The sequence below is a fragment of the Oncorhynchus gorbuscha genome, linkage group LG21 (assembly GCF_021184085.1).
Source record: "Oncorhynchus gorbuscha isolate QuinsamMale2020 ecotype Even-year linkage group LG21, OgorEven_v1.0, whole genome shotgun sequence".
Classification (NCBI taxonomy): Eukaryota; Metazoa; Chordata; class Actinopteri; order Salmoniformes; family Salmonidae; genus Oncorhynchus; species Oncorhynchus gorbuscha.
Window position 1 is genome coordinate 53,811,277 of NC_060193.1, and position 19,215 is coordinate 53,830,491.

Sequence of the window (19,215 nt, forward strand, 5' to 3'; positions counted from 1 at the left end):
AAATGTTTTATTTGGTTTTGCTGCCAAAATATTTGAATTGAATACCGAGATAGTTCCATACAGCAATTATTTTTAAGGTGCAATCTGTAGTTTTATTTGAAGGTGTACTGCAACACTGATACTGTAGGCTTGAAATGAACCATTTGTTTGTGGGACAAAAAAAAGTTACAGATTGCACCTTTAAGTTTCTTAGCCAGAGTAAAGAGAGAGAAAGAACAGGTAGCAGGCAGAGACAAACAGAACAAGAAAACCTCACATCTGAATGAAAAAGAGGGTGAGGAAAATAGAGGGCGGGTGAGGGACAGATGAGGAGTGGGGGTGAGGGACAGACAGGGAGAGGGGGGGGTAAGAGACATAGGAAGACTGGTGTGTGATATGGAGTGAGGGGTGAGGGACAGACAGGGAGGGGGTTAAGAGACATAGGAAGACTGGTGTGTGATATGGAGTGAGGGGTGAGGGACAGATGAGGAGGGGGGGTGAGGGACAGATAGGGAGGGGGGGGTAAGAGACATAGGAAGACTGGTGTGTGATATGGAGTGAGGGGTGAGGGACAGATGAGGAGGGGGGGAGGGAGGGTAAGAGACATAGGAAGACTGGTGTGTGATATGGAGTGAGGGGTGAGGGACAGATGAGGAGGGGGGGGACAGGGAGGGTAAGAGACATAGGAAGACTGGTGTGTGATATGGAGTGAGGAGACAGGGAGGGTGAGGGACAGACAGGGAGGGGGTAAGAGACATAGGAAGACTGGTGTGTAATATGGAGTGAGGGGTGAGGGACAGATGAGGAGGGGGGGGGGAAGAGACATAGGAAGACTGGTGTGTGATATGGAGTGAGGAGTGAGGGACAGACAGGGAGGGGGGGTAAGAGACATAGGAAGACTGGTGTGTAATATGGAGTGAGGGGTGAGGGACAGACAGGGAGGGGGGTAAGAGACATAGGAAGACTGGTGTGTGATATGGAGTGAGGGGTGAGGGACAAATGAGGAGGGGGGGTAAGAGACATAGGAAGACTGGTGTGTGATATGGAGTGAGGGGTGAGGGACAGATAGGGAAGGGGGGGGGTAAGAGACATAGGAAGACTGGTGTGTAATATGGAGTGAGGGGCGAGGGACAGATGAGGAGGGGGGGGGGGTAAGAGACATAGGAAGACTGGTGTGTGATATGGAGTGAGGGGTGAAGGACAGAGGGGAAGGGGAGTCAAACAGAGCAGGAAGCCGACTTGTGTGACTTGTAGGTGTACGAGCCAGGGCCCTAGCAGGCTGGTGTTTAGCATCAAGGAGGAGATGCTGTCAGTTACTGAGAGGCACTGACGAGTTGGCACTGTAGGGCTGGAAGTTAGCTGGTAAGGCTAGTAGTTAGCGCTCAGGCTAACATAGAGACATAGGAATCCAGTGTATCTGTGGCTAACCAGGGTTAGCGGTTACTCTTCATGGCCTCCTTGGCTGCCAGGATGAGAGGGGTGAGGCTGGAGAGAGGCTTGGCCAGCTTTAGGAATGGATGCTGCAGGGAAGACAAGAGATCAACCAATGAAACAAACTCTTCTCATCACGGTGTGTGTGTAGGTGTATGTTTGTTTGTGCGTGTGTGTACCTGCAGTAGTTCTTTCCCCCCTCCTCTCTTCTCTACATCCATCTCCAGACAGCGGGACAGGAAGGACCTGAACACTGGAGATAACTTCTCTGGAGACTGGAGCTCTGGAGTCCCATTGGTGGCTATCAGGTAGAGGGCCTGTAGGAAACACAGACACACACTGAACATTACTGGCCACCAAGTGCAATGCCTGGACACACACACAAGCATGGAACCCCCCCCATACACACACACAAATCCATCCTCACCCTGAGTGGGTTCTCGTTGAGGTAAGGGGGTTCTCCCTCCACCATCTCTATAGCCATGATGCCCAGGGACCAGATGTCCACCTTGGGTCCGTAGGCCTTCCTGGTCACCACCTCAGGAGCCATCCAGTAGGGAGTCCCCACCATGGTGCTTCTTTTACTCTGCTCTGGAGTGATCTGGGCACAGAACCCAAAGTCAGCTGGAGAGGGAGGGGAGAGAACAGACATGTTAGAGGGACGGTCAACCCAGCAGTATAATGACAGGGGACAATGCAGTAAGATCCAAGTTAGTGTGACTGTCAAGTTAATATGAAACATTCACCTAGTCACATTCAGCTAGACAGAGGAGAGAAAACAGGTAAGTTAGTGTGATTGTCAAGCCAATACAATGATAGGACACAAAACAATAGGACACTTAGGATTGGCAAGGCATATTATCTAGGAACAGAACCCAGAACCAGCTACAGAGGAGTAGGGGGAGAGATGAAGGGAGAGAGGAGGCAGACAGAAAGTGTGTGTGTAACGTGTCCACTGGGAGTTGGGAAGCAAGTACAGGGAGTGAATCATTTAATGAATAAATAGAACGTAATACAATACAAGAAACAGAAAACGCTCACAGACATGAAACCAGAACAGAGTCAATAACGCCTGAGGAAGGACCCAAAAGGAGTGATATACAGTTGAAGTAGGAAGTTTACATACACCTTAGCCAAACATATTTAAACTCAGTTTTTCACCATTCCTGACATTTAGTCCTAGTAAAAATGCCCTGTCTTCGGTCAGTTAGGATCGCCACCTTATTTTAAGCATGTGAAATGTCCGAATAATAGTAGAGAGAATGATTTATTTCAGCTTTTATTTCTTTCATCACATTCCCAGTGGGTTTACATACACTCAATTAGTATTTGGTAGCATTTCCTTTAAATTGTTTAACTTGGGTCAAACATTTCAGGTAGCCTTCCACAAGCTTCCCACAATAAGATGGGGGAATTTTGTCCTATTCCTCCTGACAGTGCTGGTGTAACTGAGTCAGGTTTGTAGGCCTCCTTGCTCGCACACGCTTTTTCAGTTCTGCCCACAATTGGTCTATGGGATTGAGGTCAGGGCTTTGTGATGGTCACTCCAATACCTCGACTTTGTTGCCCTTAAGTCATTTTGCAACAACTTTGGAAGTGTGCTTGGGGTCATTGTCCATTTGGAAGACCCATTTGCGACCAAGCTTTAACTTCCTGACTGATCTTGAGATGTTGCTTCAATATATCCACATAATTTTTCTCCCTCATGATGCCATCTATTTTGTGAAGTGCACCAGTCCCTCCTGCAGCAAAGCACCCCCACAACATGATGCTGCCACCCCCGTGCTTCACGGTTGGGATGGTGTTCTTCGGCTTGCAATCCTCCCCCCTTTTCCTCCAAAAATAACAAGGGTCATTATGGCCAAACAGTTCTATTTTTCTTTCATGAGACCAGAGGATATTTCTCCAAAAAGTACGATCTTTGTCCCCATGTGCAGTTGCAAACTGTACTCTGGCTTTTTTAATGGCGGTTTTGGAGCAGTGGCTTCTTCCTTGCTGAGCGTCCTTTCAGGTTATGTCGATGTCGGACTTGTTTTACTGTGGATATAGATACTTTTCTACCTGTTTCTTCCAGCATCTTCACAAGGTCCTTTGCTGTTGTTCTGGGATTGATTTGCACTTTTCACACCAAAGTACTTTCATCTCTAGGAGACAGAATGCGTCTCCTTCCTGAGCGGTATGACGGCTGCGTGGTCCCATGGTGTTTATACTTGCGTACTATTGTTTGTACAGATGAATGTGGTACCCTCATGCGTTTGGAAATTGTTCTCAAGGATGAACCAGACTTGTGAAGGTCTACAATATTTTTTCTGAGGTCTTGGCTGATTTCTTTTGATTTTCCCATGATGTCAAGCAAAGATGCACTGAGTTTGAAGGTAGGCCTTGAAATACATCCACAGGTACACCTCCAATTGACTCAAATGATGTCAATTAGCCTATCAGAAGCTTCTAAAGCCATGACATAATATTCTGGAATTTTCCAAACTGTTTAAAGGCACAGTCAACTTCATGTATGTAAACTTTTGACCCACTGGAATTGTAATACAGTGAATTATAAGTTAAATAATCAGTCTGTAAACAATTGTTAGAAAAATGACTTGTGTCACAAAGTAGATGTCCGAACCGACTTGTCAAAACTATAGTTTGTTAACAAGAAATTTGTGGAGTGGTTGAAAAACTAGTTTTAATGACCCCAACCTAAGTGTATGTACACTTCCGACTTCAACTGTATATAGGGAAGGTAATCAGGGAAGTGATGGAGTCCAGGTGAGTCTGATGAGGCGCTGGTGTGCGTAACGATGGTGACAGGTGTCCGTAATAATGAGCAGCCTGGTGACCTAGAGCGCCGGAGAGGGAGTATACGTGACAGTGTGTGTGTGTGTGTTCTTACTGAGCTTGACAGATCCGTCCATGCCCAGCAGCACGTTGTCACTCTTGATGTCTCTGTGGATCACCTGGTTGGCATGGAGGAACTCCAGAGCCTGCAGACACTACAGGACACACACGGGACACACCGTCACACACACCTCCCTGTGCTCTGTGACTGAGTGTGTGTGAGTATACCTTTCGGCAGACAGCAGCAGTGTGTGTGTGTGTACCTCTCTGCACACGGCAGCGATCTGAGCCTCGTCCATGCATGTTTCCGTGACAACGTCCGTGAGCGAACCTCCAGCCAGATACTCCATCACCACAAACAACTCCTCACCTACCAGGAAACTACACACACACACACACACACACACACACACACACACACACACACACACACACACACACACACACACACACACACACAAAGTAAATAACTGACTCCAACACACAGAGTACTGACACAGGCGTACTTCTGAGGTGTGTGTGTGTGTGTGTGTGTGCGTGCGTGCGTGCGTGTGTTACCTGTCTACGTAGTTGACGATGTTAGGTTGTTGTAACTCCTTCATCACCAGGATCTCGTTGATGATCAGCTCCTTCTTCGGCTGTTTCTGGAGGTTGATCTGTTTGATAGCTACCTGTAACACACACACACACACAAGTTCTAAATCTGTGTCAAGTCTGTTGTGTGAATTGCATTCTTAGTTTGTACTGTATGTCAGCCTGAATGTGTGTGTGTGTGTGTTGGTGTTGACACAGGAAGGGACAATACCTCTGCACCAGTGGCAACATCGATGGCTGTGTAGACAGTACCAGACGCTCTGAGAGAGAGAACGAGAGAGAGAAAGAACGAGAGAGTAGAGTCCAATTTGTAACTTGGATAAGGGCACAAAAAGGTGAACATGTAAATGGACTCACCTCTGCAGTGTGTGTGTGTGTGTGTGTGTGTGTGTGTGTGTGTGTGTGTGTGTGTGTGTGTCTCACCCCTGGCCGATCTTCTCATAGCGTGTGTACTTCTTCTTGGGATCTCCAATACTGACGATGGTTCCTGAAAGACATAGAACCAGACTGGTGACATAATGTGTGTGACATACCGTATGTCATGTGATATGCTGTATGTCTGTGTGTCATGTGATGTGTGTGATATACTGTATGTCTGTGTGTAATGTGATGTGTGTGATATGCTGTATGTCTGTGTGTCATGTGATGTGTGTGATATACTGTATGTCTGTGTGTCATGTGATGTGTGTGATATACTGTATGTCATGTGATGTGTGTGATATGCTGTATGTCTGTGTGTCATGTGATGTGTGTGATATGCTGTATGTCTGTGTGTAATGTGATGTGTGTGATATACTGTATGTCTGTGTGTAATGTGATGTGTGTGATATACCGTATGTCATGTGATATGCTGTATGTCTGTGTGTCATGTGATGTGTGTGATATACTGTATGTCATGTGATATGCTGTATGTCTGTGTGTAATGTGATGTGTGTGATATACTGTATGTCATGTGATGTGTGTGATGTGTGTGATATGCTGTATGTCTGTGTGTCATGTGATGTGTGTGATATACTGTATGTCATGTGATGTGTGTGATGTGTGTGATATGCTGTATGTCTGTGTGTCATGTGATGTGTGTGATATACTGTATGTCATGTGATGTGTGTGATGTGTGTGATATGCTGTATGTCTGTGTGTCATGTGATGTGTGTGATATACTGTATGTCATGTGATATGCTGTATGTCTGTGTGTAATGTGATGTGTGTGATATACTGTATGTCATGTGATATGCTGTATGTCTGTGTGTAATGTGATGTGTGTGATATACTGTATGTCATGTGATATGCTGTATGTCTGTGTGTAATGTGATGTGTGTGATATACTGTATGTCATGTGATATGCTGTATGTCTGTGTGTAATGTGATGTGTGTGATATACTGTATGTCATGTGATGTGTGTGATGTGTGTGATATGCTGTATGTCTGTGTGTCATGTGATGTGTGTGATATGCTGTATGTCTGTGTGTAATGTGATGTGTGTGATATACTGTATGTCTGTGTGTAATGTGATGTGTGTGATATACCGTATGTCATGTGATATGCTGTATGTCTGTGTGTCATGTGATGTGTGTGATATACTGTATGTCATGTGATATGCTGTATGTCTGTGTGTAATGTGATGTGTGTGATATACTGTATGTCATGTGATGTGTGTGATGTGTGTGATATGCTGTATGTCTGTGTGTCATGTGATGTGTGTGATATACTGTATGTCATGTGATGTGTGTGATGTGTGTGATATGCTGTATGTCTGTGTGTCATGTGATGTGTGTGATATACTGTATGTCATGTGATGTGTGTGATGTGTGTGATATGCTGTATGTCTGTGTGTCATGTGATGTGTGTGATATACTGTATGTCATGTGATATGCTGTATGTCTGTGTGTAATGTGATGTGTGTGATATACTGTATGTCATGTGATATGCTGTATGTCTGTGTGTAATGTGATGTGTGTGATATACTGTATGTCATGTGATATGCTGTATGTTTGTGTGTAATGTGATGTGTGTGATATACTGTATGTCATGTGATATGCTGTATGTCTGTGTGTAATGTGATGTGTGTGATATGCTGTATGTCTGTGTGTCATGTGATGTGTGTGATATACTGTATGTCATGTGATATGCTGTATGTCTGTGTGTAATGTGATGTGTGTGATATACTGTATGTCATGTGATATGCTGTATTTCTGTGTGTAATGTGATGTGTGTGATATACTGTATGTCATGTGATATGCTGTATGTCTGTGTGTAATGTGATGTGTGTGATATACTGTATGTCATGTGATATGCTGTATGTCTGTGTGTAATGTGATGTGTGTGATATACTGTATGTCATGTGATGTGTGTGATGTGTGTGATATGCTGTATGTCTGTGTGTCATGTGATGTGTGTGATATACTGTATGTCATGTGATATGCTGTATGTCTGTGTGTAATGTGATGTTTGTGATATACTGTATGTCATGTGATGTGTGTGATGTGTGTGATATGCTGTATGTCTGTGTGTCATGTGATGTGTGTGATATACTGTATGTCTGTGTGTCATGTGATGTGTGTGATATACTGTATGTCATGTGATGTGTGTGATGTGTGTGATATGCTGTATGTCTGTGTGTCATGTGATGTGTGTGATATGCTGTATGTCTGTGTGTAATGTGATGTGTGTGATATACTGTATGTCTGTGTGTCATGTGATGTGTGTGATATGCTGTATGTCTGTGTGTAATGTGATGTGTGTGATATACTGTATGTCTGTGTGTCATGTGATGTGTGTGATATGCTGTATGTCTGTGTGTAATGTGATGTGTGTGATATACTGTATGTCATGTGATGTGTGTGATATACTGTATGTCTGTGTCATGTGATGTGTGTGATATGCTGTATGTCTGTGTGTCATGTGATGTGTGTGATATGCTGTATGTCTGTGTGTAATGTGATGTGTGTGCTATACTGTATGTCATGTGATGTGTGTGATATGCTGTATGTCTGTGTGTCATGTGATGTGTGTGATATGCTGTGTCTGTGTGTCATGTGATGTGTGTGATATGCTGTATGTCTGTGTGTAATGTGATGTGTGTGATATACTGTATGTCTGTGTGTAATGTGATGTGTGTGATATACCATATGTCATGTGATATGCTGTATGTCTGTGTGTCATGTGATGTGTGTGATATACTGTATGTCATGTGATGTGTGTGATGTGTGTGATATGCTGTATGTCTGTGTGTCATGTGATGTGTGTGATATACTGTATGTCATGTGATGTGTGTGATATGCTGTATGTCTGTGTGTCATGTGATGTGTGTGATATACTGTATGTCATGTGATGTGTGTGATATGCTGTATGTCTGTGTGTCATGTGATGTGTGTGATATACTGTATGTCTGTGTGTCATGTGATGTGTGTGATATACTGTATGTCATGTGATGTGTGTGATATGCTGTATGTCTGTGTGTCATGTGATGTGTGTGATATACTGTATGTCATGTGATATGCTGTATGTCTGTGTGTAATGTGATGTGTGTGATATACTGTATGTCATGTGATATGCTGTATGTCTGTGTGTAATGTGATGTGTGTGATATACTGTATGTCATGTGATATGCTGTATGTCTGTGTGTAATGTGATGTGTGTGATATACTGTATGTCATGTGATATGCTGTATGTCTGTGTGTCATGTGATGTGTGTGATATACTGTATGTCATGTGATATGCTGTATGTCTGTGTGTAATGTGATGTGTGTGTTATACTGTATGTCATGTGATATGCTGTATGTCTGTGTGTAATGTGATGTGTGTGATATACTGTATGTCATGTGATATGCTGTATTTCTGTGTGTAATGTGATGTGTGTGATATACTGTATGTCATGTGATATGCTGTATGTCTGTGTGTAATGTGATGTGTGTGATATACTGTATGTCATGTGATGTGTGTGATGTGTGATATGCTGTATGTCTGTGTGTCATGTGATGTGTGTGATATACTGTATGTCTGTGTGTCATGTGATGTGTGTGATATACTGTATGTCATGTGATGTGTGTGATGTGTGTGATATGCTGTATGTCTGTGTGTCATGTGATGTGTGTGATATGCTGTATGTCTGTGTGTAATGTGATGTGTGTGATATACTGTATGTCTGTGTGTCATGTGATGTGTGTGATATGCTGTATGTCTGTGTGTAATGTGATGTGTGTGATATACTGTATGTCATGTGATGTGTGTGATATACTGTATGTCTGTGTGTCATGTGATGTGTGTGATATGCTGTATGTCTGTGTGTCATGTGATGTGTGTGATATGCTGTATGTCTGTGTGTAATGTGATGTGTGTGCTATACTGTATGTCATGTGATGTGTGTGATATGCTGTATGTCTGTGTGTAATGTGATGTGTGTGATATGCTGTGTCTGTGTGTCATGTGATGTGTGTGATATGCTGTATGTCATGTGATGTGTGTGATATGCTGTATGTCTGTGTGTAATGTGATGTGTGTGATATGCTGTATGTCATGTGATATGCTGTATGTCTGTGTGTCATGTGATGTGTGTGATATACTGTATGTCTGTGTGTAATGTGATGTGTGTGATATGCTGTATGTCTGTGTGTCATGTGATGTGTGTGATATACTGTATGTCTGTGTGTCATGTGATGTGTGTGATATACTGTATGTCATGTGATGTGTGTGATATGCTGTACGTCTGTGTGTCATGTGATGTGTGTGATATGCTGTATGTCTGTGTGTAATGTGATGTGTGTGATATACTGTATGTCTGTGTGTATGTGATGTGATATACCGTATGTCATGTGTATGTCTGTGTGTCATGTGATGTGTGTGATATACTGTATGTCATGTGATATGCTGTATGTCTGTGTGTAATGTGATGTGTGATATACTGTATGTCATGTGATGTGTGTGATGTGTGTGATATGCTGTATGTCTGTGTGTCATGTGATGTGTGTGATATACTGTATGTCATGTGATGTGTGTGATGTGTGTGATATGCTGTATGTCTGTGTGTCATGTGATGTGTGTGATATACTGTATGTCATGTGATGTGTGTGATGTGTGTGATATGCTGTATGTCTGTGTGTCATGTGATGTGTGTGATATACTGTATGTCATGTGATATGCTGTATGTCTGTGTGTAATGTGATGTGTGTGATATACTGTATGTCATGTGATATGCTGTATGTCTGTGTGTAATGTGATGTGTGTGATATACTGTATGTCATGTGATATGCTGTATGTTTGTGTGTAATGTGATGTGTGTGATATACTGTATGTCATGTGATATGCTGTATGTCTGTGTGTAATGTGATGTGTGTGATATGCTGTATGTCTGTGTGTCATGTGATGTGTGTGATATACTGTATGTCATGTGATATGCTGTATGTCTGTGTGTAATGTGATGTGTGTGATATACTGTATGTCATGTGATATGCTGTATTTCTGTGTGTAATGTGATGTGTGTGATATACTGTATGTCATGTGATATGCTGTATGTCTGTGTGTAATGTGATGTGTGTGATATACTGTATGTCATGTGATATGCTGTATGTCTGTGTGTAATGTGATGTGTGTGATATACTGTATGTCATGTGATGTGTGTGATGTGTGTGATATGCTGTATGTCTGTGTGTCATGTGATGTGTGTGATATACTGTATGTCATGTGATATGCTGTATGTCTGTGTGTAATGTGATGTTTGATGATATACTGTATGTCATGTGATGTGTGTGATGTGTGTGATATGCTGTATGTCTGTGTGTCATGTGATGTGTGTGATATACTGTATGTCTGTGTGTCATGTGATGTGTGTGATATACTGTATGTCATGTGATGTGTGTGATGTGTGTGATATGCTGTATGTCTGTGTGTCATGTGATGTGTGTGATATGCTGTATGTCTGTGTGTAATGTGATGTGTGTGATATACTGTATGTCTGTGTGTCATGTGATGTGTGTGATATGCTGTATGTCTGTGTGTAATGTGATGTGTGTGATATACTGTATGTCTGTGTGTCATGTGATGTGTGTGATATGCTGTATGTCTGTGTGTAATGTGATGTGTGTGATATACTGTATGTCATGTGATGTGTGTGATATACTGTATGTCTGTGTCATGTGATGTGTGTGATATGCTGTATGTCTGTGTGTCATGTGATGTGTGTGATATGCTGTATGTCTGTGTGTAATGTGATGTGTGTGCTATACTGTATGTCATGTGATGTGTGTGATATGCTGTATGTCTGTGTGTCATGTGATGTGTGTGATATGCTGTGTCTGTGTGTCATGTGATATATGCTGTATGTCTGTGTGTAATGTGATGTGTGTGATATACTGTATGTCTGTGTGTAATGTGATGTGTGTGATATACCATATGTCATGTGATATGCTGTATGTCTGTGTGTCATGTGATGTGTGTGATATACTGTATGTCATGTGATGTGTGTGATGTGTGTGATATGCTGTATGTCTGTGTGTCATGTGATGTGTGTGATATACTGTATGTCATGTGATGTGTGTGATGTGTGTGATATGCTGTATGTCTGTGTGTCATGTGTGTGTGTGATATACTGTATGTCATGTGATGTGTGTGATATGCTGTATGTCTGTGTGTCATGTGATGTGTGTGATATACTGTATGTCTGTGTGTCATGTGATGTGTGTGATATACTGTATGTCTGTGTGTCATGTGATGTGTGTGATATACTGTATGTCATGTGATATGCTGTATGTCTGTGTGTAATGTGATGTGTGTGATATACTGTATGTCATGTGATATGCTGTATGTCTGTGTGTAATGTGATGTGTGTGATGTATATATATGCTGTATGTCTGTGTGTAATATGCTGTATGTCTGTGTGTAATGTATGTATGTCATGTGATATACTGTATGTCTGTGTGTCATGTGATGTGTATGTCTGTGTGTATATATACTGTATGTCTGTGTGTAATATGTGTATGTCTGTGTGATATACTGTATGTCTGTGTGTCATGTGATGTGTGTGATATACTGTCATGTGATATGCTGTATGTCTGTGTGTAATGTGATGTGTGTGATATACTGTATGTCATGTGATGTGTGTGATGTGATGTGTGTGATATACTGCTGTATGTCTGTGTGTCATGTGATGTGTGTGATATACTGTATGTCATGTGATGTGTGTGATGCTGTATGTCTGTGTGTCATGTGATGTGTGTGATATACTGTATGTCATGTGATGTGTGTGATGTGTGTGATATGTCTGTGTGTCATGTGATGTGTGTGATATACTGTATGTCATGTGTGTGATATACTGTATGTCTGTGTGTAATGTGATGTGTGTGTGATATGTATGTCTGTGATGTCATATACTGTATGTCATGTGATATGCTGTATGTCTGTGTGTAATGTGATGTGTGTGATATACTGTATGTCTGTGTGTCATGTGAATGTGTGTGATATACTGTATGTCATGTGTATGTGTATGTCATGTGTGATATACTGTATGTCTGTGTGTCATGTGATGATACTGTATGTCATGTGATATGTCTGTGTGTAATGTGATGTGTGTGATATACTGTATGTCATGTGATGTGTGTGATGTGTGTGATATGCTGTATGTCTGTGTGTGTGTAATGTGATGTGTGTGATATACTGTATGTCATGTGATGTCATGTCTGATGTGTATGTCTGTGTGTCATGTGATGTGTGTGATATACTGTATGTCTGTGTGTCATGTGATGTGTGTGATATACTGTATGTCATGTGATGTGTGTGATGTGTGTGATATGCTGTATGTCTGTGTGTCATGTGATGTGTGTGATATGTATGTCATGTGATATACTGTATGTCTGTGTGTATGTGATGTGTGTGATATGCTGTATGTCTGTGATGTGTGTGATGTGTGTGATATGCTGTATGTCTGTGTGTGATGTGTGTGATATACTGCTGTGTGTCTGTCATGTGATGTGTGTGATATACTGTATGTGATGTGTGTCTGTGTGTATGTGATGTGATATGCTGTATGTCTGTGTGTGTGTCATGTGATGTGTGTGATATGCTGTGTCTGTGTGTCATATGTGTGTGATATGCTGTATGTCATGTGATGTGTGTGATATACTGTATGTCTGTGTGTGATATGCTGTATGTCTGTGTGTCATGTGATGTGTGTGATATACTGTATGTCATGTGATATGCTGTATGTCTGTGTGTCATGTGATGTGTGTGATATACTGTATGTCATGTGATGTGTGTGTGATATGCTGTATGTCTGTGTGTCATGTGATGTCTGTATGTCATGATGTGTGTGATATGCTGTATGTCTGTATGTGTCTGTGTGTCATGTGTGTGTGTGATATACTGTATGTCATGTGTATGATATACTGTATGTCTGTGTGTCATGTGATGTGTGTGATGTCATGTGTGTGATATGCTGTATGTCTGTGTGTATGTGATGTGTGTGATATACTGTATGTCATGTGTGTGCTGTATGTCTGTGTGTCATGTGATGTGTGTGATATACTGTATGTCATGTGATATGCTGTATGTCTGTGTGTAATGTGATGTGTGTGATGTCATATATGCTGTATGTCTGTGTGTATGTGATATGCTGTATGTCTGTGTGTAATGTGATGTGTGTGATATACTGTCATGTGATGTCATGTGATGTGTGTGATATGCTGTATGTCTGTGTGTCATGTGATGTGTGTGATGTGTCTGTGTGTAATGTGATGTGTGTGATATACTGTATGTCTGTGTGTAATGTGATGTGTGTGATATACTGTATGTCATGTGATATGCTGTATGTCTGTGTGTCATGTGATGTGTGTGATATACTGTATGTCATGTGATATGCTGTATGTCTGTGTGTAATATGTGTGTGATATACTGTATGTCTGTGTGATGTGTGTGATATGCTGTATGTCTGTGTGTCATGTGATGTGTGTGATATACTGTATGTCATGTGATGTGTGTGATGTGTGTGATATGCTGTATGTCTGTGTGTCATGTGATGTGTGTGATATACTGTATGTCATGTGATGTCATGTGTGTGATATGCTGTATGTCTGTGTGTCATGTGATGTGTGTGATATACTGTATGTCATGTGATATGCTGTATGTCTGTGTGTAATGTGATGTGTGTGATATACTGTATGTCATGTGATATGCTGTATGTCTGTGTGTAATGTGATGTGTGTGATATACTGTATGTCATGTGATATGCTGTATGTCTGTGTGTAATGTGATGTGTGTGATATACTGTATGTCATATATGCTGTATGTCTGTGTGTAATGTGATGTGTGTGATATGCTGTATGTCTGTGTGTCATGTGATGTGTGTGATATACTGTATGTCATGTGATATGCTGTATGTCTGTGTGTAATGTGATGTGTGTGATATACTGTATGTCATGTGATATGTGTATGTGTGTAATGTGATGTGTGTGATATATGTATGTCATGTGATATGCTGTATGTCTGTGTGTAATGTGATGTGTGTGATATACTGTATGTCATGTGATATGCTGTATGTCTGTGTGTAATGTGATGTGTGTGATATACTGTATGTCATGTGATGTGTGTGATGTGTGTGATATGCTGTATGTCTGTGTGTCATGTGATGTGTGTGATATACTGTATGTCATGTGTGTGTATGTCTGTGTGTAATGTGATGTTTGTGATATACTGTATGTCATGTGATGTGTGTGATGTGATATGCTGTATGTCTGTGTGTCATATGCTGTATGTCTGTGTGTCATGTGATGTGTGTGATATACTGTATGTCATGTGATGTGTGTGATGTGTGTGATATGTGTATGTCTGTGTGTCATGTGATGTGTGTGATATGCTGTATGTCTGTGTGTCATGTGATGTGTGTGATATACTGTATGTCTGTGTGTAATGTGATGTGTGTGATATGCTGTATGTCTGTGTGTAATGTGATGTGTGTGATATACTGTATGTCTGTGTGTCATGTGATGTGTGTGATATGCTGTAATGTGATGTGTGATATACTGTATGTCATGTGATGTGTGTGATATACTGTATGTCTGTGTCATGTGATGTGTGTGATATGCTGTATGTCTGTGTGTCATGTGATGTGTGTGATATGCTGTATGTCTGTGTGTAATGTGATGTGTGTGCTATACTGTATGTCATGTGATGTGTGTGATATGCTGTATGTCTGTGTGTCATGTGATGTGTGTGATATGCTGTGTCTGTGTGTCATGTGATGTGTGTGATATGCTGTATGTCTGTGTGTAATGTGATGTGTGTGATATACTGTATGTCTGTGTGTAATGTGATGTGTGTGATATACCATATGTCATGTGATATGCTGTATGTCTGTGTGTCATGTGATGTGTGTGATATACTGTATGTCATGTGATGTGTGTGATGTGTGTGATATGCTGTATGTCTGTGTGTCATGTGATGTGTGTGATATACTGTATGTCATGTGATGTGTGTGATGTGTGTGATATGCTGTATGTCTGTGTGTCATGTGATGTGTGTGATATACTGTATGTCATGTGATGTGTGTGATATGCTGTATGTCTGTGTGTCATGTGATGTGTGTGATATACTGTATGTCTGTGTGTCATGTGATGTGTGTGATATACTGTATGTCATGTGATGTGTGTGATATGCTGTATGTCTGTGTGTCATGTGATGTGTGTGATATACTGTATGTCATGTGATATGCTGTATGTCTGTGTGTAATGTGATGTGTGTGATATACTGTATGTCATGTGATATGCTGTATGTCTGTGTGTAATGTGATGTGTGTGATATACTGTATGTCATGTGATATGCTGTATGTCTGTGTGTAATGTGATGTGTGTGATATACTGTATGTCATGTGATATGCTGTATGTCTGTGTGTCATGTGATGTGTGTGATATACTGTATGTCATGTGATATGCTGTATGTCTGTGTGTAATGTGATGTGTGTGATATACTGTATGTCATGTGATATGCTGTATGTCTGTGTGTAATGTGATGTGTGTGTTATACTGTATGTCATGTGATATGCTGTATGTCTGTGTGTAATGTGATGTGTGTGATATACTGTATGTCATGTGATATGCTGTATTTCTGTGTGTAATGTGATGTGTGTGATATACTGTATGTCATGTGATATGCTGTATGTCTGTGTGTAATGTGATGTGTGTGATATACTGTATGTCATGTGATGTGTGTGATGTGTGTGATATGCTGTATGTCTGTGTGTCATGTGATGTGTGTGATATACTGTATGTCTGTGTGTCATGTGATGTGTGTGATATACTGTATGTCATGTGATGTGTGTGATGTGTGTGATATGCTGTATGTCTGTGTGTCATGTGATGTGTGTGATATGCTGTATGTCTGTGTGTAATGTGATGTGTGTGATATACTGTATGTCTGTGTGTCATGTGATGTGTGTGATATGCTGTATGTCTGTGTGTAATGTGATGTGTGTGATATACTGTATGTCATGTGATGTGTGTGATATACTGTATGTCTGTGTGTCATGTGATGTGTGTGATATGCTGTATGTCTGTGTGTCATGTGATGTGTGTGATATGCTGTATGTCTGTGTGTAATGTGATGTGTGTGCTATACTGTATGTCATGTGATGTGTGTGATATGCTGTATGTCTGTGTGTAATGTGATGTGTGTGATATGCTGTGTCTGTGTGTCATGTGATGTGTGTGATATGCTGTATGTCATGTGATGTGTGTGATATGCTGTATGTCTGTGTGTAATGTGATGTGTGTGATATGCTGTATGTCATGTGATATGCTGTATGTCTGTGTGTAATGTGATGTGTGTGATATACTGTATGTCATGTGATATGCTGTATGTCTGTGTGTAATGTGATGTGTGTGATATACTGTATGTCATGTGATGTGTGTGATATGCTGTATGTCTGTGTGTCATGTGATGTGTGTGATATACTGTATGTCATGTGATGTGTGTGATGTGTGTGATATGCTGTATGTCTGTGTGTCATGTGATGTGTGTGATATGCTGTATGTCTGTGTGTAATGTGATGTGTGTGATATGCTGTATGTCTGTGTGTAATGTGATGTGTGTGATATACTGTATGTCTGTGTGTCATGTGATGTGTGTGATATACTGTATGTCTGTGTGTCATGTGATGTGTGTGATATACTGTATGTCATGTGATGTGTGTGATGTGTGTGATATGCTGTATGTCTGTGTGTCATGTGATGTGTGTGATATGCTGTATGTCTGTGTGTAATGTGATGTGTGTGATATACTGTATGTCTGTGTGTCATGTGATGTGTGTGATATGCTGTATGTCTGTGTGTAATGTGATGTGTGTGATATACTGTATGTCATGTGATGTGTGTGATATACTGTATGTCTGTGTGTCATGTGATGTGTGTGATATGCTGTATGTCTGTGTGTCATGTGATGTGTGTGATATGCTGTATGTCTGTGTGTAATGTGATGTGTGTGCTATACTGTATGTCATGTGATGTGTGTGATATGCTGTATGTCTGTGTGTAATGTGATGTGTGTGATATGCTGTGTCTGTGTGTCATGTGATGTGTGTGATATGCTGTATGTCATGTGATGTGTGTGATATGCTGTATGTCTGTGTGTAATGTGATGTGTGTGATATGCTGTATGTCATGTGATATGCTGTATGTCTGTGTGTAATGTGATGTGTGTGATATACTGTATGTCATGTGATATGCTGTATGTCTGTGTGTAATGTGATGTGTGTGATATACTGTATGTCATGTGATGTGTGTGATGTGTGTGATATGCTGTATGTCTGTGTGTCATGTGATGTGTGTGATATACTGTATGTCTGTGTGTCATGTGATGTGTGTGATATACTGTATGTCATGTGATGTGTGTGATGTGTGTGATATGCTGTATGTCTGTGTGTCATGTGATGTGTGTGATATGCTGTATGTCTGTGTGTAATGTGATGTGTGTGATATACTGTATGTCTGTGTGTCATGTGATGTGTGTGATATGCTGTATGTCTGTGTGTAATGTGATGTGTGTGATATACTGTATGTCATGTGATGTGTGTGATATACTGTATGTCTGTGTGTCATGTGATGTGTGTGATATGCTGTATGTCTGTGTGTCATGTGATGTGTGTGATATGCTGTATGTCTGTGTGTAATGTGATGTGTGTGCTATACTGTATGTCATGTGATGTGTGTGATATGCTGTATGTCTGTGTGTAATGTGATGTGTGTGATATGCTGTGTCTGTGTGTCATGTGATGTGTGTGATATGCTGTATGTCATGTGATGTGTGTGATATGCTGTATGTCTGTGTGTAATGTGATGTGTGTGATATGCTGTATGTCATGTGATATGCTGTATGTCTGTGTGTAATGTGATGTGTGTGATATACTGTATGTCATGTGATATGCTGTATGTCTGTGTGTAATGTGATGTGTGTGATATACTGTATGTCATGTGATGTGTGTGATATGCTGTATGTCTGTGTGTCATGTGATGTGTGTGATATACTGTATGTCATGTGATGTGTGTGATGTGTGATATGCTGTATGTCTGTGTGTCATGTGATGTGTGTGATATGCTGTATGTCTGTGTGTAATGTGATGTGTGTGATATACTGTATGTCTGTGTGTAATGTGATGTGTGTGATATACTGTATGTCTGTGTGTCATGTGATGTGTGTGATATACTGTATGTCTGTGTGTCATGTGATGTGTGTGATATACTGTATGTCATGTGATGTGTGTGATGTGTGTGATATGCTGTATGTCTGTGTGTCATGTGATGTGTGTGATATGCTGTATGTCTGTGTGTAATGTGATGTGTGATATACTGTATGTCTGTGTGTCATGTGATGTGTGTGATATGCTGTATGTCTGTGTGTAATGTGATGTGTGTGATATACTGTATGTCATGTGATGTGTGTGATATACTGTATGTCTGTGTGTCATGTGATGTGTGTGATATGCTGTATGTCTGTGTGTCATGTGATGTGTGTGATATGCTGTATGTCTGTGTGTAATGTGATGTGTGTGCTATACTGTATGTCATGTGATGTGTGTGATATGCTGTATGTCTGTGTGTAATGTGATGTGTGTGATATGCTGTGTCTGTGTGTCATGTGATGTGTGTGATATGCTGTATGTCATGTGATGTGTGTGATATGCTGTATGTCTGTGTGTAATGTGATGTGTGTGATATGCTGTATGTCATGTGATGTGTGTGATATACTGTATGTCTGTGTGTCATGTGATGTGTGTGATATACTGTATGTCATGTGATGTGTGTGATGTGTGTGATATGCTGTATGTCTGTGTGTCATGTGATGTGTGTGATATGCAGTATGTCTGTGTGTGATGTGATGTGTGTGATATGCAATATGTCT

General features: G+C 40.9%; 1 protein-coding gene across 3 annotated transcripts in view; it reads right to left on the bottom strand.

Moving 5' to 3' along the window:
• Nucleotides 1-703: 703 nt before the first annotated feature.
• LOC124008447 (serine/threonine-protein kinase PAK 2-like) overlaps nucleotides 704-19,215 on the bottom strand; it is a 32,277-nt gene continuing 13,765 nt past the window's right edge. For all 3 annotated transcript variants that reach the window (XM_046319729.1, XM_046319728.1, XM_046319730.1), the window contains exons 8-15: nucleotides 5,263-5,326; nucleotides 5,051-5,099; nucleotides 4,804-4,916; nucleotides 4,509-4,626; nucleotides 4,301-4,400; nucleotides 1,838-2,034; nucleotides 1,590-1,727; nucleotides 704-1,499 (exon numbers count right to left, since the gene is read on the bottom strand). In XM_046319729.1, coding sequence (XP_046175685.1) covers nucleotides 1,413-1,499; nucleotides 1,590-1,727; nucleotides 1,838-2,034; nucleotides 4,301-4,400; nucleotides 4,509-4,626; nucleotides 4,804-4,916; nucleotides 5,051-5,099; nucleotides 5,263-5,326 — 866 coding nt within the window. In that variant the 3' untranslated portion in view covers nucleotides 704-1,412. The remainder of the gene's footprint in view (nucleotides 1,500-1,589; nucleotides 1,728-1,837; nucleotides 2,035-4,300; nucleotides 4,401-4,508; nucleotides 4,627-4,803; nucleotides 4,917-5,050; nucleotides 5,100-5,262; nucleotides 5,327-19,215) is intronic.